Here is a 22,325-nt window from a genome sequence, read left to right as displayed (position 1 = left end):
AAGATACATTAATTCATTTCATAAGCATTTATTGACCACTTACTATGTGCAAGGCTCTGTCCTAGGAATGCCGGGGTGGGGGGGGGAAGGGGTTTGGGGTGGCATTAAAGATACATAAACCATAGTCCTTGAATTAAAAAAAAACAACTTCAATAATAATAAGCTGGATAAACTGACTATTTGGAAAAAGATCCCTTTGCATAAAATACCATCCTTGTTGCATTGGGGTATAAAATGAAATAAACTCTCCCACCATTTCTATTCAGCTCTCCAAGGAGAACCTGTGCGCTATCCTTCCATTTAGTTCAGACTTCTTTACATTTTCTGGCTTCATATACGAGAAACATGTCCATTTGGATGGGGTCCACTTCTTCCTCTAGGATATGTTTGATGGTTAGTTATAGGATCATTGGACTCATAGCTGAAAGGGAAACTAAAAAAGTCAGTATCTAATCCAAGGAAACTGGGACCCAGGAAGATTAAGTGACTTGTCTAACATAGCAATCTAGTTTGGTAATATAAATTGGATTCCAACTCAGATCTTTTACCTTCAAAGTCAGTATTTTTCCCCAATGTACTAGGTTGTCTCTAATAGCTTTTAGAATACTAATAATTAAGTCCCCCCCTTTTCATCATTCTATCATTGGTACTGTGGAAGGGGAAGGAGACCATGCAGGATTGAGGGCCTTTTTATATTATTTATCTGTTTCATGGGTCACCATGCTAAAAATAATAATAATTATTATTATCTATTGGCTACTTGGTTGATGATGGACCACTCTCCTTAGCTAAGCTGGTTCTCAGGCTGTCTATGTGGTCTGTAGCAAGGACCTCACTTTCCAGGCTTGTAGTTTCTTCCATAACTCCAGCTTCACTGACACAGTTTTTGAGAACTTGTTGTCCCTTCCATGCCAAGAAGCACAGAAAGAGGTCCCTGTTGAGGAACAAATAATTGTAAATACCCAAAATAACCATAAGAAATGGTTTTAATCTGGACATAGTTACATGAAAGATGACATATACAATACATAAGCAAGGTATAGAATGTTAGAAGTATTATTCTTAGCATTAAGAAAACCTTCTAGGGGTGGCTAGGTGGTGCAGTGAATAGAGCACTGGCCCTGGAACCAGGAGGACCTGAATTCAAATTCAATGGCAGACACTTAACACTTACTAGCCATGTGGCCTTGGGCAAGTCACTTAACCCCAATTGCCCTGCCTTGCCCCCTCCAAAAAGCAAACAAACAAAATAAAGAAAACCTTCTAAATCTTTTGGTGTTTGCCTAATATCTCTCTAAATTTCAACTGTCCCAGTACCCTTAATTAATATAATCACTTAAATCAAATAGTGTAAAATATATTCTGCACTTTTTCATCTTTTTATTCACTGCTTTGCCATCATCATATCTATTGTCATAGAATAATTTTAGAGCTAGAAGGGAGATTAGAGGTTTTGTAGTTCAATCTTCTTGTTTTAGAAATGAAGAAACAGAGTCCCTGGGTCCTCTCACAGAGGTATAATACCACCACTTGGGCTACTCACAGTTTTTACTTATTTCAGGTCTTCAAAGGGTGAATAATAATACTTTCAGGATTCTCAGGGTAACCTTGGGAGAGTCTGTTTCTGTGCTGTAGCTCCTGAGTCCCAATCAATATGCTCCTTCATCAACAATCACTCAGTTAACTTCCATTACCTTTTAGAAAAATCATTTGCTAAGGTTGTTATAGTAAGAACAGTCAGTAGAAACCATTCCCCCAAACTAGGACACAGAAATATATATAGGATTTATGGGAAGTACAGTACAATGGAGAGGCATACATATAGGGAACATATGTGATGTAGCAAAAGGGTATGTTACAACTACTGCCCCTTCGAACCCTCTCCTCTCTTTGTGAGAGTCCTCAAAACCTTAGGTCTAACTCTATGTTGGGCAGGGAACTCAGCTGGCCTTCAAGGGTACAGACGTATTTGAGTCTATAATCAGCACTTTTACAAGCCACAAAGGATTTCCTCCCTGAAGTTGTATATGCTTATTGTGTCTTTCATTTATTTCTCTGGTAGTGTAGGGTGCTACTGCTGCCACAGACCTCCAGATGTTTTGAAACTCACTAGTTTGCCACCTGGACCTTTCCATCTTGGAATACTTGTTTTCATGATATCAGAAAATAGTTAAAAACAAAGAGACAGGGGAAGCCATGTGTTCATAGCCAACATGACTGGGTAAAGAACAGGATTTCTGACCTTCTCCCAGCTAACTCTCAAGAAGTACCCATAGTCCTGCTTCACTTTAAGCCATGAAGGAAAGAGTACAAGAAGGGAAGTTTACTCTTTTTGTACATTCACTGAATTATGTCTCAGCAACACCTGAATCATCAATTCTTCTGGCTCAGCAGCCAATTAGAGAACTCTTTGTAATCACATAGTATAATCCCGACATAGACTTCAAAGCTCCATTGGGGAACTGGAGTCAAGCGGACAATACCTGTGCGTGCTTCAAGGAATGGTCCCTAGAAGCCAGGACACCCACTTTACACTGGAATGAGGCCTTTCTAGTGCATAATGAAAACATTTTTTTAAGTGGTTTTGCTTCTTTTGGTATTCCAAGTCACAATTTGAAAGTCACAGGGTACCAAAATAGAAGGCCTGGAAAACTGGTAGTGTAGGACATTAATGAGGCCTGAAAAGGACTTCCCCTTATGCACATTTGGAAAACAACTAGGGCTTTGAAAATATCCCATTATGCCTGAAATCCATTTTCGCTAAGTGGCATTAAGGAAACTTCGGGGGTCCATAAACCACAAACCTGTTCAGCAGAATCACAGAGAAAGAGTAAGAAAGGATTAGAACAAAATCTTGGTCTGTGCTGTTTAACCAGTTTTCCATCCAAGAGCGCATTTTCCCTTTTGATCTTGGCTCCTTTGTTGTATATTGGCAAGCTCATTGAATTGGTAGACAGGAAATCTGGGTTTCAATTCTGACCCTGCTGACTTATACATGGACAAAGCCTTGTGGATTGCTTTATGCTCTGTAAAAACCAGAGCACCAGACTAGAATCTAGTCACTAAATGATCTCAAAAATTCCTTCTAAGTCTCAAGTGCTTTATCTTTGTCACTTTCTGGATGTGGAATTTATCCATCATCCTACCAAAGAATCTTCTTGCTTCATAAATTCCAAGGCAAGTGATTTTTATGGTTATTACCCTGCAAATCAAATGAATCCAGATAGGTCCAGTGTAAACACTGAAGCATGCTTCTTTAAGGTGGGGGAAATAGAAGGCCATCTGTGAACAAATGGAAATTCTAATGGTCACCCCTCATCCAATAATTGAAGCACTATAGTTATTAGAGATGAGCTATCATTTATTATTTGGTAATTTAAAAATAAAAGAAACTTCTTCAAGCTTAGCATATTGTGTTTCTTCTTTTACTACTGATTAAAATTGACTACTGTAATGCAGATATACCGGAGGTTGTTTTGCTAAAGAGGATCAGCCTTTCTAGGGAAGCTGAGATCAGATTTCAAAATCATCCTCAGGTTCTTAAAGCAATCGGTTGTGTTTTGTTGTGTTTTATCATTTGTTTTTGTTGTAGCCTTGGATCTGTTTTATATCTGTGTTATAGATTTTTCTGAAGTGACATATCCAGGATACAAGGGCATCCCCACTGACCTTCCTCCTGCTTTGATACTTTATTCTGTTTTAAAAGGTTTTACGAGCTTTGGAGTTGGTCTTGGAATACCCATGCTTTAGTGGAGCAAGAGATCCCATAACAATATTGCATGGCTAGTGCAGTGGATAGAGTACTGGTGCTGAAATTTAGGAAGACCTCAGTTCATATCTGCTCTTGTATAGTTACTAGCTTTGTGAATGTGGTCAAGTCACTTAACCCCTGCCTGCTTCAGTTTCTTCATCTATAAAATAGGGATAATAATAGAACCTACCTCAGGATTATTGTAAGGAAAAAATGATATACTTTTTCTAAAACATTTTGCAAACCTTGAAGTGATATATATATATATATATGTGTGTGTGTGTGTGTATTATATATACACACATACATACATATATAAGCTAGCTATTATCATTATGATTATTACACTAACATGAATACATCTCTGGAGTTGAGGGTAAAGAAGATTGGGACGTGGCCTTCACAGATGATTTAGCAAATAAAAACCTTTATTTGAATCATTATTGTCTCCATACATTTTCTGAAGTTTCAGTCATTGCCTTGAAAAGTATCTAAATGTATCCAACAGCATGGATGACTTTGAGATTAAAAAGGTTTGAATGTGGTGGCAGTTCTCATTGATCAATTTGTTCTCTTCAATTTGTAGGGATTTCTCACGACTAGTCAAGTGCCAAATTTGTAGTATAATTTTAAATAAATCCAAAGTGACTGAAAATGGGGCTGAGATAAATAACTCATCCAACTTTTATTCTTTCCTTTAAACTAATCACTTGCTGAAGGTTGTATCTACATTAAAGCCATGTATTTAGACTTGCAAAGTACCTTGAAGGTAGTGCCACTGTACTCTTAGCCCAGACAAATTATACCCTAGGGATCTGAAAGAACTTTCAGGCACAGTGGATGAATATGATGGTGCCCCATTAAGATCACCAATATGGAGTAAGGGAGCAATGCAGAAAGAATGAATATAGGCTACCCTCTCATTTTGTAGATGAGTAAACTGAGGTACAGAGAGGGTAAATGCCATACCAGTAAGTATTTGAGGAGGGACTTAAGTTTAGATCTCCCTGACTCCACATCTAATACTCTACTCTCTGAGCAAAATGTAGCTGCCTCAAGGTAAGACAAATGACATCAATAATAATAGCAACTAACATTCACTTAGTTTCTACTCTTCCAGGAATTCTGCTAAGTACTTTACAATTGTTATGTCATTTGAGATAAAGGCAACAATTCAGGGAAGAAGGTGTCATTATTATCTCCTTTTTGCACACCAGGCTACAGAGGTAGAGAGAGGTTAAGTGACTTGCCTCTGGTCATACAGCTAGGATTAGAAGCAATATCTGAACTCAGGTTTTTCTGACTCCAGGCCAAGTGCTCTATCCACTACTTCACCTAGATGTATCTTGCTAGATGGTGATTACTTTTTTGAATGTGATAGTCTGTGTATACCAGTGTTTTTCTGATCTTCCAATACATTAATTTGCATTATTAAAATTCTGCACCATTTAGCAACCTCATGATCCATTCAGTAAATGCTCAACAAATAAGTGTCAAATATATACTTATATATTTGCTTATATATTTATATATACATATAAGTAGACATTCATGAATGGAGAGACATGCATATATAGACAGGATCATTCTAAATATAGATCACTTCTTTAAAAACCATATCTATCTTGCATAAGAACTGAATACAGCCTATTTGTTGTTGCTGCTGCTCTTTGTGACTCCATTTGGAGCTTTCTTGCAAAGATAAGAAAGTGGTTTGCCATTTCCTTCTCCAGTTCATTTTACAGATGAGGAAACTGAGGAAAATAGGGCCAAGTGATTTTCCAAGCATCACACTAGTAAGTGTCTGAGGCCAGATTTGAACTCATGAAGATAAATCTTCCTGATTCCTGGTCTGGTACTCTATACCAGAGTATGTGGTGGCACTGTACCACTTAGCTGCCTATGTATGCCTTTAATTTTTTTCAAGAGATTTCATTTTATTAATTTTTTCAAAAAAATTTTTTTGCCTTTTGGAGGGCAATTGGGATTAAGTAACTTGCCCAAGGTTACACAGCTAGGTTTTTTGTTTGTTTGTTTGTTTGTTTGTTTGTTTGGTGTGGGTGTTAAGTGTCTGAGGCCAGAACCAAACTCGGGTCCTCCTGACTCTGGGGCTGGCACTTTTACTCACTGCACCACCTAATCACCCAAGACATTTCATTTTAAGCATATGCCCATATTCAAACCAATACAACATGTATAAGATTCCTCAATTTAGTCTTATCTGCACATTTAGGGAGCATACTATTTACTTTCCCATTAATAGATGATAATGAATTGTTAGATCTGACTGGAACTGGGATCAATCTTCTGCTTACACCACTAGCTATCTCCTTCCTTTCTGATGTTCTGCTACTTACCTTAACTCTTCATTTTCTGTTCAATGTTATCCATTTACATATGAGATAGTGGTAACTTACAGTGAAAAGTATTGAATTAAATTCATGAGATACTCCACTGAATGTATTGTGAAACTTTAACTGTGTTATATGAATTACAGCATAATTTCCCAGTCAACTAATCTTATTATTGGGGTGAGGTCTATTCTAGCTCATCCTCCTTCCTCCTCATCCTAGCTTTTTATAACTTGTGTATTTCTTGCATTTGGGCATTTTGCAAGTATATCTTTTCTACACTTATTTCATTAGGAATTCAACTTTATTAGGAAGCACAATTTTCTTTCTAGTTTCTAAAGGGGTAAAGGAGGAGAAAGTGATGGAAAACATCTAGGACATGTGAGATAAAGGGGAGGGGAGAAGGAGCTCTTAGAGCACGGCCTCAATTTTTTTTGTTTTTTTATTATTATTTTTTAAAGCAATTGGGGTTAAATAGCTTGCTCAAGGTTACACGGCCAGTTATTTCTGGGTGTGGTGCTGAGTATCTGAGCCCGGATTTGATCCAGGTCATCCCGACACTGGACCCGGTGCTCTTACTCGCTGAGCCACCTGGCCACCCTATGGCCTCAATTTTTTAGGTGAAAAATTTTTAGCTGAGAGAGCTGGGGGCAGGGCAGGGGAGCTGTGGTAGTTTTGAGGAAGGGTAAAAAGATTTTTTAAAACCATTATAATGAATGGTATAGTGAATCAACAGAAAAGATGACTTTGTTGTATTGATGACCCAGTTGAGGTTACATAACATAAATTTATAGTGGACCCAATGAGAAGGGTTGCATTAATTTCTACATCTTCGTCTAGCAATACAAGAATAGAAGCAAAAGCAGCAGATCAAGAAGGTGATGTAAGACTGAGGTTTGGCAGGATAAGATCTTGGATAGGATGAGGGGGTAAAGGATTTGAGAGAAGAAGATTATAGAATTGGACTGGTTCACCAAGGGTTTTGATGGGGAAGGGAGAAGATGTAGCCAGTGCACATGTTAATGACCTGGGAAAGAATTGAGGTGTTGAGGCATTGGAGGTCATGGTGAGGATTTCCCCTCAGATATTCTGCATGGCAGCCAAACTGTCATACTTGCTATCCCTTACAGGCCATTCTATCCCTCACCTCCATGCCATTTTATAGGATGACCCCTTACCCAGGATGCTATCCCTTTTCAACTCTGCCTCTTATACCTCTTAAATATTTTCAAGGCTAAACTTAACCATCACTTCCATCAAGAGGGTTTTCTTGATTCTCCATGTTATTAATGCTTCTTCTAAAATCGCTTTATGTTTCCTTAATTCACTTGTCTATGAGTATTCTGTACCCTAATTCTGCCCCTATCCCCCCCATCCCCAGTAGAATGTTAGCTCCTTGATAGAAGAGACTATATCACTTGTATTTTCGTCTGTACTCTGCACATAGTAGGATCTTAATAAACATTTATTGTTCATTGATTGAATATTTCTAGGTTCACATTAATCTAGTAATCAATAATATTTTAGTATAGTTGTTACAAATTGGAAATCCATATGGCTGTGCTTAACATCAAGTCTGTATTTATCTATTGTGTCCACAAGTAATCCTGAAGAGACTTTGTCAAATGACTTGCTGAAATCTAGATATAGTGTGTCTACAGTGTTCCCCGATAAGCCAGTCTAATAACCTGATCAAAGAAGGAAATGAAATTAGTCTGGCATGGCTTATTCTTAGTGAATCTGTATGCTGGCTGCTAATGATCACTGCTTCCCTTTTTAAGTGCTCACAAATTATATGTTTAATAATGTATTCTAGCATCTTTCCAGGGAGACTCATCAAGCCCACTGGGCAATCATTCCCAGAATCTATCTTCCCTTCTTTGAAAATAGGGACAGCATTAGCCTGTCTTAATTCTTTTTGCATTGCTCTCATCTGCCATTTTGGTGATCTTTACAGGTCACCATCATCCATTCATCCAATACACCTGCAAGTTCTTTCAGTACCCTAGGGTCTAATTTGTCTTGGCCAAGAGAATAGAGGTACTACCTTGAATACCATAGTTCAATTAATGCTGCCTGACATCCTATCATTGGCAGCTATATATCATATTGTTGGCTTAGGTCTAGCTTGAAGTCAACTAAAACCCTTAAATGTTTTAGGGTCTTTATTTTTACATTGAGATGCACTACAAATAACTCACTTAGTACAGGTAGGTGCTATTTTTATTATTTCTTTACCTATGTTGGCACTCAGTTCCTTCTTGGTCATGTTTGCTTTGTTCTTTCCAATATGAAGGTCATTCTCCTTAAGAAGGGATTAAAAAGGAATTCAGAAATTCCATTTTATGGTTGTTGTTTTTAAATCTTTTTGGAGAGGGCAAGGCAGGGCAATTGGGGTTAAGTGACTTCCCCAAGGTCACACAACTAGTAAGTGTTAAGTGTCTGAGGCTGGATTTGAACTTGGGTCCTCTCACTCCAGGGCCAGTGCTCTATTCACTGAGTCACCTAGCTTCCCCCCCATCTTCTGTTTTTTATCTGTTAGGATGCAAGCATTACTCCTAACCCTTCATTCTTTTTACCTTGCATATTGATAGCTCAGAGTGTCCTTTGTGTTGTCTTTGTATTTTTGAAAGATTCATATTGTGCTGAATTTTGCCACTCTTCTTTTAAACTCATATAGCACTCTTTTGTCTTTCCCTACCTACCTTATTCCTGTTAGACTTTGAAAGTCTATGTTTATTCAAAAGTTTGTGGTGCAACTATATTGGTCTCCTTGGGTTCCTTATGTCTTTTGAATTTTCATAAATCTCTTCCCTTTTAGCATTTTATACAATAAGATTATACCTATAATTTACCTCAATTTTAAAAATAATGTTCCCTCAAACCTAGGATTTGTTGTTCAATTGTTTTTCAGTCGTTTCTGACTCTTTGTAACCCCATTTGGGATTTTCTTTGCAAAGATATTGGTGTGGTTTGCAATTTCCTTCTCTAACTCATTTATAAATGAGGAAACTGAGGCAAACACAATTAAGTAACTTGCCCAAGGACACATAGTTAGTAATTGTCTGTCAGACTTGAAGTTAAGAAGAGGAGTTTTCCTGAATCCATGTTGTATCTACTGTACCACCTAGCTGCCCCAAACCTGGGGTACACAACTAATTATGCATAACATCATCTTTTGGCCTCTCATAAACTCTTAAGATAATAATACCTCAAAAACATATAGCCACTTTTTACCATTCCCATTCTTTTCAGTTCTACGTGACCCAGTAGATTTTCTATATAAATCCAGAGCAATAGTTCTTTCTTGACATTCCCTCTACCCTCTGAAAAATATTTGCTAGCAAAGCAGGTCATGAGTTTATTGAATGTTTGCCATTTAGTGAAAGAAGATTTCTAGAAACTGTAATAGTAGTCAAAGCCTTCCCACCCCATCTTGCCACTGTTTATTGTTAGAACTCACTCCTATGACAGTTCCATGACCAGTGCATAGCACAATGCCTTGCTAGATATTTACTAAACTTTATCAGGACCTCATCATCTATTTCTTTCACCTGACTAGGTGATCTGTAGTATATTTGTTGTGGTGGTTTTTCTTTTACTGACCTGTAATTTCACTGGTACTTGGGAATTCCTAGTGAAGGAATGCCAACCTTTTCATCTCATCAACTTTTCTGAAATTTATAGGATCATAGATTTAAAGGTAGAGGTGAATTGAGAGGTCATGACTCCACCCTGATCTTTACAGATAAAGAAACTGAAGCTCAGAGAGGTTAAGTGATTTTCCCAGGGTCACACAACCAGTAAGTGTCTAAAATGGGATTTGACCCCTGGTCTTCCTCATTCCAAGACCAGTGTCCTATCCACTGCACCAGGGTGTCAAACTCATATAGAAACAGGGGCCACTGGCAGCCAGGTAGCACAGCGAGTAAGAGCACCGGCTCCAGTGTTGAGAAGACCTGGAGATCGAATCCCAGGCTCAGACACTTAGCACCCACCCAGAAACACCTGGCCGTGTAACCCTGAGCAAGTTACTTGACCCCAATTGCTTAGGGGCGGCCAGGTGGCTCAGCGAGTAACAGCACCGGCTCCAGTGTCGGGATGACCTGGATCAAATCCGGCCTCAGATACTCAACACCACACCCAGAAATAACTGGCCATGTAACCTTGAGCAAGTTACTTAACTCCTATTGCTTTAAAAAAAAAAAAAAGAAAGAAAGAAACAGGAGCCACTAAACTTTACATAAGGATCACCATGGGACACAAATTGACTTAGAAAACCACATGTTAATATCATTTATACTTCATTGAATTTTTATTTGTTAAATATTTCCCAATTACATTTTTAACTGGTTCAGACCATTCTCAGGAGTGTTGAGAGTGGTCAACCAGGTTTTACACCTCTGGGCTACATCCCTCTGCCTTAACTAGACACAGCTATACTACATTTCCACAAAAATATCACATTTCTATTTCACCTATCCATGTTTTCCAATATACATTTCCTTTAATATTTTGATTCAATATTCATGAATTGTTCTGAACCTTTTATATGAGGAGAGTCTTGATAGAGGCATTCTAAATCCCTGAATACATAGAAGCATACACGCATGGCAGATAAGACAGTTTGTGTAGGAAAGTTGTCTGGTCTCACAAGGGTGTTTATACTGGTCCTGTCTACCAAAGTTCTCCATTTCTTAAACAGCTCTTTTTTTTTTACTTCTAATCACACCTTTAAGATTCTAAGACTTCTAATTGTACATTACTGTATATGTGTGACATTTCTACTGCTTTCTCATTTGAATTTATCCTGAATTATCTAAATGAGGCTTTCAGTATTTATTTATTATCTAAAATCACTTCCATTTTTCTGCTTCAGACAAACAGTTCAATATTGAAGTCCCTACTATGACAGTGCTGTATTTCCTTCTCCTTTTCATTTATTAATGGATTTACTAGCTTTCTTTCACCATGATTTATGTGTAAAAGCCTTTCATTCTCCCTAACCTTTCTGGTTTGTAGTAATGCATCGGACTCTTGTTTGTCATTGCCTTTTCATTTTAATAAACTTTTTTTCTCCTGTTGTAGCCTTTTTTGTTTTCTTTTTTTGGTTTTTCCCCTCTAGAAGCATGAGCAGACCTTAGTGTATCTTATGTGAGGTTTCTTATTCCTTTAATCTTTGTGGTGGTGATATTCCTTTTAGGAACTGGAATCTGGTATGTATCTGTGTATGTCTGTGTGTGTGAATGTGGGTCTTTATATGTTTTATGATATTCCATTACTATATCACTATCTCACTTAAATGATCCAAACCCGATGAATCTCTTCCTGTCCTTACTTCTACCGCTTTTGCAATTCCACCAAATGAGCTTTTGGGAATTGTGTCCTCATGCTGCCCCATTTCATAAACTCATTCATCCCTTATGATCTTGAATTCAAGTAGTTCACATTATAGTATAATCATTTAGAAAGACAAATGGTGGACAGTAATGGACTATTAGTGTTGCAAGGTACTGGGGACATTGGTAAGATTTCATAGGCTTCAGCATTTGGGGCTGATTGGCTAAGCTAGTGTTCAGTCACCTGAGACTCCTTTTGCATTTAATAGTCTAATGGTTATAGCTTTTGCTTCTTGTGACTCTTTCCCCATAGCATACCTTCAATGACTAGAGAAACAGTTCAGGAAATTTAGGTTTAACAAAATAGATCTTGACAAGGTTGTAGGATGTACAAAAGCTCCTTTTATTTATAGGTGTTTTACTTTTAATTTCCACTTGACTGCCTAGCAAACTTTCCCTGAAAAAGATGTTGCTGGCTTCTTACAGTTAATAGAATCATAATGGGTTGAAATGTTTCATGTTGGTTACTTGGTGGCATATAAAGAATTATAAGCTTTCAAAAATGTTCCCATTCTTAGCACATATCACAAATTGGAAGCTAATCTATGGGGAAATTAATTACTCATGTTTTATGCTGCAGTAATCTTGAATAGTCAAAGTTTGCATGAAAGCTTATGGGTTAACCATTAAATCTTAACCTTGGGAGAACAAAATGTATGAATGAAATATGTTTGGGAAGAGGGAGATTTTTAAACATGGAGAAAAAGAAACTGTATTTTTTCTCAGTAAGTCGAAATAATTACTTGGCATATTAGAGGTATTTGAATCCTCGGAAATAAGTTCTTATATCTGGTTTTTTTTAATATTTATCGTGTTGTCAAGTATGTTTATATTGTGAAATCAGCATCTAATGGTACCAGGTTGTTGATGAATTTAGGTTGAGTAATATGGCTTTGACATACAACTTAAGTGTAGAGATTGTAGAAAACCTCTTTAAATATTAGTCATCCATATAATCCATGCTGTGATAGATGTCAGGGTTAATTTGCAATAAATGCATTAGAAGTCATCCTGCTGATACTTTAGCATTTGTCATGTAGAAATATGCATAAATAATAGAGGTGGTGCTTTCCCCAACATTCATCCCAACATTGTTGATCATCTTGAAGCTGCAATTTTGGTGTGGCATTGTTGCACATTGACTGCCTTTTTACAACAGAAGGAAACTTGTATCAGTTAAGACCTCAACCTCTCTGTCCATTCTGTCCTGATATAATGGCCCTCCATTTTAAAAAGCCAAAAGACAACTTGTAAAAAATGTTGTAATATCCCAGCTTTTGACCTGTTGTGAAGGCATACTTTAATGTGATTAGTATTCCCTATTCCATAAAAGTTTCCATTTGGTATAATTCAATACCACAAACATTGTCACCTTAATGTACACAATGAGCTTTATGTAGGGAGTAATGTGCCACAATGATGGATGGAGTACTGGACCGATTAATGAAAACTGAAATGTGTAAAAGGCATTAAAAAAAACTATGAGGCATTTGGTTTCAACTAAATTGTGAAAATCCATTGAATTTATCTATAGCTACTTGAATTTTAGGGGCTTCTTCTCTTTCTTTCCTATTTCACTTGGTAATCTAATTAGCTCACATGGATTCAACTATCATTTCTATGTGGATGGTTCTCAAATTGATTTATCCATCTCTATCCTTTCTGCTGTCCTCCAATCTAATATCTTCAACTTCCTATTGGGAATTATCACAACAACAACAACAATAACTAACATTTATAAGAAGTCTTACAGCTAAGCTAGGTGGCGCAATGAATAGAGCACCGGCCCTGGAGTCAGGACGATCTGAGTTCAAATCCATCCTCAGACACTTAACACAAAAACTAGCCATGTGACCTTGGACAAGTCATTTAACCCCAATTGCCCTCCAAAAAAAAAAAGACTTTCAAAATGCTTTACAAAGTATTATGTCATTTTAGTCTCACAAGAACTTTGGAAGTTGGATGCTGTCATTAGCCCTGTCTTATACGTGAGGAAACTGAAGCCAATGGAAGTTGAGTGACTTACCCAAGGTGGCATAGCTAGTATCTAGGACAGGATTTAAAACCAGCCCTTCCTGACCCAAAGACCAGCACTCTATTCACTTTACCAACTGTGCCACCTAGGACATTTGGACTTGAATGTCCATTAGACACCTTAACCTCAACATGTCCTAAGTGGAACTCATTCTCTTTTGCCCCTGACAGTCCCCTCTTCCTGGCTTCCCTCTTACTGTCAAGGTCATCATCATCCTTCCAATCACACAACCTTACAAACCTTAGCATCATCCTCCTCTTCTCACTCTCTCTCACCCCCCTATCATCAATCAATCACCAAGTCCTGCTGTTTCTACCTTCATAATGTCTCTCACAGATGCCCCATTTTCTTCTCTGGCACTGCCACCACCCAGGTACAGGCCCTTATCATCTCACATCCGAACAATTGCACTAGTCTACTCATTAGTCTTCCCGACTCAAGTCCTTCCCCACTACAATCCATTCTTAATTCAAATGTCAGTGATCTTAACTTTCTGGTCTCAACATTTCATTCTCTTACCGAATAGACTAAGGTAGTTTCCTTTACCCTTGAGGGTCAAATATAAAATCTTTTATTTGGCATTCAGAATTCTTTATAACCGTCTCCTATGTCCACCTTTCCAGTTTTCTTGTATTGTATCCCGGATTTTGCCCTCCTGTGATAGTGGCTTCTTTGATATTCCTCATAGGAGACATGTTGTTTCCCACCTGGGCATATTCACTGTTACCCATACTGGGAACTTTCTCCCTCCTCATCTCTGTCTCCAGGCTTCCTTCAAGTCACAGCTAAAACCCTACTTCTCCAAGAAGTCTTCGCTAACCCCACTCAATTTAGTGCCTTCCTTCTGTAATATCCAAGCAATCACATCTGTATCCTGCTTGTACGTAGTTGTTTGCATATTGTCTCCTCCATTAGACTTTAAGATTCTTCAGAACAAGAACTGTCTTTTCCATTTTTTTTTACATCCTTAGCACTTAGCACAGTGTCTGGCACACAGTAGCCACTTAATTAAATGTCTTAACTAAATGCTTGTTTACCAGTTGAACATCTTTGCTTTGTTAAACAGTAAATTAATACCCATCTCAAAGTTTTCTGCATAGTATCATATAGATAATGAATTGCCTTTATTCAGAAAGATATGTTTCAAGATCAAAGTTACTATTGGAAGGCTTATTTTGATCCTTTTTATGACTCCCTGATTTCCCAGGTGTGAATATTCCCTTCACCAGCAAAGATCCCAAAGATCCCCTGTCTTCTTATCCTGTGAAATTCTTGCCCGTGTTTTCACATAAATCTTTCAAAGAGTACCTGCCACACACAGTGGAGGGCTTCCTCCTGTTCTTTTTCTACATTGATTTTTGTCTTTATATCTTCAGTACATAGAGCAGCACCTATTATACTAGGTGCTTAATAAGTGCTTGTTGATTAGTTAATTGATTGGTGATATCAAAGTAACACTCAGGGTGCCCATCTCTTGTTTGTTACTTTACTCTATTTGCAATTTTAATTCTTCTAGGTTTGTTCTGGTCCCTGATTTACAGATAAATAGTATCATTGGAAAAACATTGTTGTGTAAAGTAGTAGTGTCAAATTCAAATAGAGACAGATCCCTGGCCTGCTCATTGACCTAAAAAGTCACAAATTAACATTATTCATGTTGTGTTGTACTTTGGTTTATTTTGTTAAACATTTCCCAGTTATATTTTAATTTAGTTTTGACCACACTTTGGAGTGTTGTGGTGCCTTGTGGAAAGTTTTACTCCTTTGGTAGAAAGTGCTGAAGAGTCTGAGGGCATTGAAATCACTGGACAATTTCACGGTACATTTTGGGGTGCTCTCCTCTTTCAACTCAATACGAAGCCCAGTTCATCACCTGTACCTCATCATTCCAAATGCACATGTGTATGCACTAATTTGGTGCTTTGCTTATCTAGCTACACATTATGATCTAGGAAGGCACCAGCAAACACCTTGGCAAACATTGTAGAGAATATTCATGGTCCCATTCAGTCTGGTGGCTCCCCTAATTTGTTTCATCTTCTGCTTCACATATTGTACATGCCGAAGTAAACTGCTCCTTGACCCTAGCACACACTTGGCTTTCCTGCCTTTTTGCCTTTGGTCAAACTATTTCCTATTTGTAAGATCCCTCTTTGCCTTTTCAATTTATAATCAGCCTTTAAAGTTCAATCCAAATGCTGTCACCTCTATGGAACCTTCGTTGGTTTCAACTATCCTTTCTCCTTAGGATCTTTCATGGTACTTTGCACCTTTCTGAGCATCTTATTTAACCTAACAAGGATGGAGGGCATGATCCAATCCTGAGATTTTAAAACTTCTGGTAAAGTTGAATTGGGCACTGAGAGGAATAGTGACTAGCTTTGTACTCACACAGCTAGTGAGTGTGTCAAAGGCAGGACTTGAAGGCAGGTCCTTCTGATTCTGAGGCTGACCCTCTAGTCAGCCAACACACCACACTCCTTCTCATATGCCCTATTTTGCATAATACTTAATTGTGTAAGCCTCACATCCTGGTACTTGACTATAAATGCCAAGATGGCATAGACAACCCTAGTATAGAAATTCTGTCTCTCCTCCAGTGCACAGAACAGTGTTGTTCCAGAAGGCAGCAGAGGCTTAATACATGGTTATTGAACTGAAATACACTGTTTTCATTGGCAAGCCACTGGAAAAAAAATGTCACTAAAAACCTTTGTCTGACCCACTATACTTAATTATAAAGACATTAACGTTATTTTAAAGCTTAGTATTAGTGCTTTTCCAAGCCCCTGAGTTAGTAGAAAAATGTTAAGAGCACAGGGAATTTGTGAGTGTTAGATCTAAACTACTTTTAAAAGAATGATATGAAGCTTATAAAGGGGATAGGGAGGATATCAAGGCCTTGACAATCTAATTCCACTACCTACAATGGAATTGAGCTGATGACTACAAAACAAAGCACAGCCATGAACAAGAAAGAAAAAAGATGACTACTCTTCAGTGACTTCTCACAAAAGGAACCCCTCCCCAAAGTGAGGTTTGTCACATTGTATAAAAGCCTTTGTGAAAGCAACCGCTTTCATTTTCTCCTGATGATGCTTATAGAGCCTGAAAGCAATGGCAAGCATGACAGTTTAGACAATGGCCTTGGTGGTTTCTAGGTCTTAATACTCTCTGAAAAAAGGTTAGAAGATGAGCTAAAAATCAAATTCTTAGTAATGAAACTTGCATTATGATATTTACCTTCAGAGAGAGGTCTCTATAAATGCATAAATCTGAATCCCCAAAGAGTGACCTTGTACTAACTTGTTTAAAGTACCAAACAACAATCTGGTAGGAAAAAGAAAAGGAGAATAATAAAGAAGGATGGGCCAGCATGTGGCAAAAGAGAAGGATAGCAGATGCACAACTGACACGTGCCATTAGGATGAAAGATTTAAAACTGGAATGGAACTCAGGGGCCATTTAGTCCAATACTTTTACAGATGAAGAAACTGAGGCCCAAGAAAGTTAAGTGATTTGCCCAGGGACACACTAGTAATAACCATCAGGGCTGAAATTTGAACCCAGATTCTCTGATTTTAGAGTCACCATATAATACCTGGAAAATAAAAGACAGAACTCTGCCATATTGGATGTACAGGAAGGACAAGTATGGATGAGCTGCACTGAGAGTATTGGTATCATTAAGGTCATAGATCCACTAAAGTGAACATTGATTTGGCCTAAGAAAAATAGCTTTGCATTGAAATTAGAATTGTAGCCTTTCTTAGGACTGAAAGGAGTCGTGAAGATCTTGGCATCTTGATGTCTTGATGTGGCATAGTAGATAGAGTACTGGACTTGGAACGAGAAAGACCTGAGTTCAAATAATACCTTATGTATTTAATATCTATGTGCTAGTAAGCTAGCTCTTTGTAGCTGTATGACCCTAAGCAAGTCACAGTCTTAGTCAGCCTCAGTTTCCTCATCAATAAAATAAGGATAATAATAATATCTATTTCACAGAGTTAGTGGGAAGGTTTTTTTTATACATACATACATACACACATACACAGACAGAGAGAGAGAGAGAAGAAAAGAGAGAGGCAGGGGAGAGACAGAGAGAATGTTTTGCAAAGGTCAAAACCCAAAATAAATGCTAGCATCCATTCTGATGTAAGCTCCAGGATGGTAGGGACAGTTTTTACTTCTTCTTTTGTGTTCCCAGCTCTTTCACAGTGTCTAGTACACTGTAAGTGTTTAATAAATGCTTATTGCTTGATCATCTGATCTAGTCCAACTTATTCATTTTATAGATGAGAAAGTTGAGGCCTAGAAACATTCTATGATTTAACCCAAGGCCATTGGGCCAGTCCACCATTGTCAAAAACACACAAAGAGTAGCCAGAGTGATTAATCTTCCTTGTCCTGGAGCAGAAAAGTTACAAATCTCTTATTCCTATTACATACCTAAACCTCAGAGATGTCTGTCTTAAACTGTTCAATCTCAGTGCTATAGAAGTCCCCCAACCCCTAGCCTTTTATTCCATTACCTCAATTCACTTGATTCTTTTTTCTTACCATTACCTTTTCTTTACCTTTATATTGCCTCTCATATACAAGTTATCAAATTATCTCCCCTACCTCCTTACCCCAAGTTGATCATTGTTTCCCTAAGGTATTCATGTAAGCAACTCCAATAGATTTCTGGAACTTAGAATAAAAGAGTTTAGCTTTCTTACAATGGCATTTTTCTCAAAGGGAAACACACACACACACACACACACACACAAACTTATTTCTGACCCCAACTCTGTACCTATAATCATCTCTTTTCTAATCCCCTAGTTTTTACTAAAGGGGAAGAGAACTCTTTGTTTACTAAATATGCCTTTCCCTGTTCTCACAAAGAATTCTCTTATTGAATTCAATGGTGGAGGAAGCAATGGTGAAAGGAAGGAAGCAAATACATTTGATAACAACTAACTTGTTAAAACAAAAGATCTCTTTTTATTAAGACAGAATCCAAGTGTTTCATTATCACCACCATCAACTATTTGAATTTCCATGAAAAGAAGACCTGGCATCACACATAGTTCTATGCATGTAGCGGTAAATCTGTATGTGTGTGCACACACATATATATTTACATACATAAATATATACACACATATATTTACATATGTCTATTTGTGTGTGTGAGTAATGCTGGATATTCTGACAGCTACTAGATGCTGCTTGTTAAATAAGACCCAGCGTACACAGAAGTTATCTATTATCGGCAGTGTAAGCATGACTACTGAGGCTTGTGGCTGCTCATCTATTAGTTATCTACCTGTTCCACCAGAATAAACCCTTCTTTTCTTTGACAAAGTTAGATAACAGTTGAGTTGTTGCGATTTGATCCACTCTTCTGGACGACCCTCTCATTTCTTGCAGACTTACTCTAAGAAGCAAGGTTAATCTGTATATTACTGCATCTTTAGAAAGTAACAAGAGTCAATTATTTCCTTTTTTAGAGCTAATGTGCACATTTGATTTTTATTTCTAGTGTAGTCCTTAGTAATTCTGAAAAACAGTTAGAATCTGTGAGATTGCACAATATCTTATTAATATCTGATACTTAGCTCTTTATTTGACTTGAAAAGATCCATACTTGCATCAGGTGGATAATAGCTCCACTGATATTCATCCTAACTTCTCCCTTCCTTCCTTTTGGTGTTGTGGTGGTGAATCTCTTCAAACGTAGGCCGATCCTCAGGTGACAGGTGCCACCAAGGCCTTAAGCAGGCCTTGCCAGAGCTCCAGTTCTGCTGGTACAACCTTAGAGAACTCAGAGTCAGTTGCTTGGTATGACTCCTTGTGTTAGAGTAGGATTTCAGTTGATTTCTCATTCTTTACAAAGTATTCCCTTTCAAATACATTTCATTTGATCCCTTGCTGGGTGGTTCAGGGCATGGAATACTTGAGAATCAGGAAGACCTGAGTTCAAATCTTGTCTCTGACACCTTAGCTGAGTTACCCTAATTTCTCTGTGCCTCACTGTCCTCCTCTGTGAAATGGGGATTATAATTTCATCTCTCTTACATCATTCTTGTGAGGATCCAATAGAATGTGATGCAGGTAAAGCACTCGACAAACCTTAAAAGCCAGCTCTTATCACTAAATATGATTGATCCCTATAGCAACCTTAGGAGGTTAACAAGGTAGGTAATACACTCATTTTACAAATGAGGAAACAGATGTCACATGCAACATTGCCCAGAGTCACATGACTAGCAGAAGAGTGAAGATTAGAGCCCAGTTCTGCTGAATCCTTCAATATGGTTTTTCCCACCACATCCCATTGCATCTCTGTGTCTCACTCAGTGCAATAGGCAGTGAGTGATCCAACATTTTTCTGAAAGACCTACTGGTAGATTTAGTGAGTGTATTTTAAAATTGAGTTAACCATGCTATTTCATTTAAAGCATTTCTATCTTCTTTTCCTCTTTACTGAACGTATTAAACTAAAGCCAATTAATAGAATAGCAACAAAATTATATAGCCTTGATGCAAAAGAACTGATTGACTTTATCATTTTGTTTGTTTTGTTTTTTTTCAGCTGGAACAACGTATATCTTTAGCAAAGGTGGTGGACAAATTACGTACAAATGGCCTCCTAATGACCGGCCCAGTACACGTGCAGACAGACTGGCCATAGGGTTTAGCACGGTTCAGAAAGAAGCTGTATTGGTACGAGTGGACAGTTCTTCAGGGCTCGGTGACTACTTAGAGCTACATATTGTAAGTACTCTTGACCCAAAATGGATTTTTACTTTTTTTTAAAGAATACTTTCCTAATTATTCTTACTCCTTTACAATGACTAGCTTTTAGACAGACTACCACTTTTGATTTTCTAAATGGTTTTGGTGTAGTGATATGTAGCTTGTGGTCAAAGGAGTGTGGGTATGCATTTTGTCTTGTATATACATTACTGTTTTTTCTTAAGTTTTTTAAAAAATGGAATTTTGAAGTCTACGGCAGATATTTTGGAGCTGGCCCTAAAAATGAAATAAAGTAAAATGTGCCTACTCATTTGGCAGGAATTAGGATGGGTAGCCTACAAACTGAAGTCAGTTTGAATTCTCTTATTACATCACTGGGATCTATTTCCCAGGGGAAAGTAGACAAGCCTAGAATATGATATGGAAAAAATAAAGGCAAATAATTGAAGCTTTACAGAGGATTTAGTGACATGAATGAAAGTAAAGGAAGACAAATGTATAAGACTAAGGGAATGGTTCTATAGCTAGATCTGTTGCCATGGAAAAACCTTCCATCACACCCCTCATGTGGGATGTGCAACCTAGTCTGATAGCAACACTGTAACCAAGGCATATCAATTTAAGTCATTTATTGGACTTCAATTCTCCAAGGAAGTTTTACTTATCTCAGTTTTGCATCAGACTTCTGAAATTTCCAGTAAGATCTCTAGAGGGTTAGAGTTATCTTTAAAACTGAATTTGTTATTAATCTTTAAAAAAAATGATACCACCATTATTGTATGGTCATAAATTTTCTTTTGAAAATGCACTTGTCACAGTAAGAAGTCTTGAAAAGTAATTTCAGTTGCCTTACAGCAAATAAGTAACAATTGAAAGCATCTGGATTTTTATGGCATCATAAATAAATGATCAGTTGAGATAAGCTTAACTAGTACAGCAAGAAATCTTACTGTTTAGGGTTATCTCAAATTTCTAAATATATTTGCTCCACATTGATTTAAGAGTCTTGTTACTTTACAAATACCCACATATACACATAGACATCCAAGAGGTTGTTTTTTCTCTTGAAAGAAATTACTTATTGATCTATGACCAATTACACTTTTGCTCTGAGAAAAGGTTCTACAATGATTACTTTCAAATCATAAGGGGTTATGTTATCGAATTGTCCAAGCCACTGTTGTTTGTTTTGTGGTCCAAAGGTTTTATCCTACAAGGGAGGCATTTTCTTTCTATCATGCTCTAACATGGACTTAGGATCTTCTCATCCTCTAAGGATCTTTATGTGGTCCTTCTCATTCTGTATGAGACTAGGATGAAGCTCAAGTCTATATTTGCTCAGGATTGGAAAGAATTCTCAAGTCCTAGGAACAAGTGGCCATTTTGCTATTTTCCAGAGGGCAGGAATTTTTTCTCTTTTTTTTTCAGCAAAGGAAATAAAATTACTATCAAATCTGTGGTTTCTTTTCTGTTACTAAAACCCACCTTTTAATCTTCTCTGGCAATGTCTGTGTAAATAGATTAGAGCTATAGAACTGAAGGAAAAGTAGGGGACTTCAAAAAGTAAAATGGAAGTCTTAGAAGATTTGGGTGCCCAAAGGTTGTAATAATATAATATATAAGGGAATATCTTGGTGCTAAGAATGAACTTGGGAAAACTCTTTGGAAATTCTAAGAGAATACTGAAACAACTTTTTCTTTGTACCACTTTCACCAGACCTGAATCATTATATCTTTGTGAACCAGTAATGAAAGCTAGTAATTAATTGTGAAGTAGTAAATGAAAAGAAAACCAAAAATACTTAGCTATCAATTGTTATTATTGTCTGACTTTGGCTTAGAATATATCTTAAATGTGACATTGGCTGATATAAATCAGATAAATTTTATTTTTCAATATAAAAACCCATTATCTATGTGTCCTAAGTTCTCAAAAAGTTGCACAAACATTTGTCAGTAAAGTGTGAACTAAGTACCAGGCTGATTTAAGCAATTTACATTTCTATCCAAAATTGATATAATGAACCAAACAACCAGGA

At 37.4% G+C, this 22,325-nt stretch overlaps 1 protein-coding gene across 15 annotated transcripts in view; it reads left to right on the top strand.

Moving 5' to 3' along the window:
* The window catches only part of NRXN1 (neurexin 1), a 1,464,789-nt gene that overhangs the window by 1,028,479 nt on the left and 413,985 nt on the right, over positions 1-22,325 (top strand). For all 15 annotated transcript variants that reach the window (XM_069071685.1, XM_069071684.1, XM_069071683.1 and 12 more), the window contains one exon: positions 20,123-20,304. In XM_069071685.1, coding sequence (XP_068927786.1) covers positions 20,123-20,304 — 182 coding nt within the window. The remainder of the gene's footprint in view (positions 1-20,122; positions 20,305-22,325) is intronic.

This window comes from Petaurus breviceps, unplaced genomic scaffold (assembly GCF_028583685.1).
Source record: "Petaurus breviceps papuanus isolate PSGF00001 unplaced genomic scaffold, PetGlider_PUasm1.0 90842, whole genome shotgun sequence".
Lineage (NCBI taxonomy): Eukaryota > Metazoa > Chordata > Mammalia > Diprotodontia > Petauridae > Petaurus > Petaurus breviceps.
The sequence above is the reverse complement of the archived record's forward strand: the minus strand, read 5'-3'. Positions and strand labels throughout refer to the sequence as shown.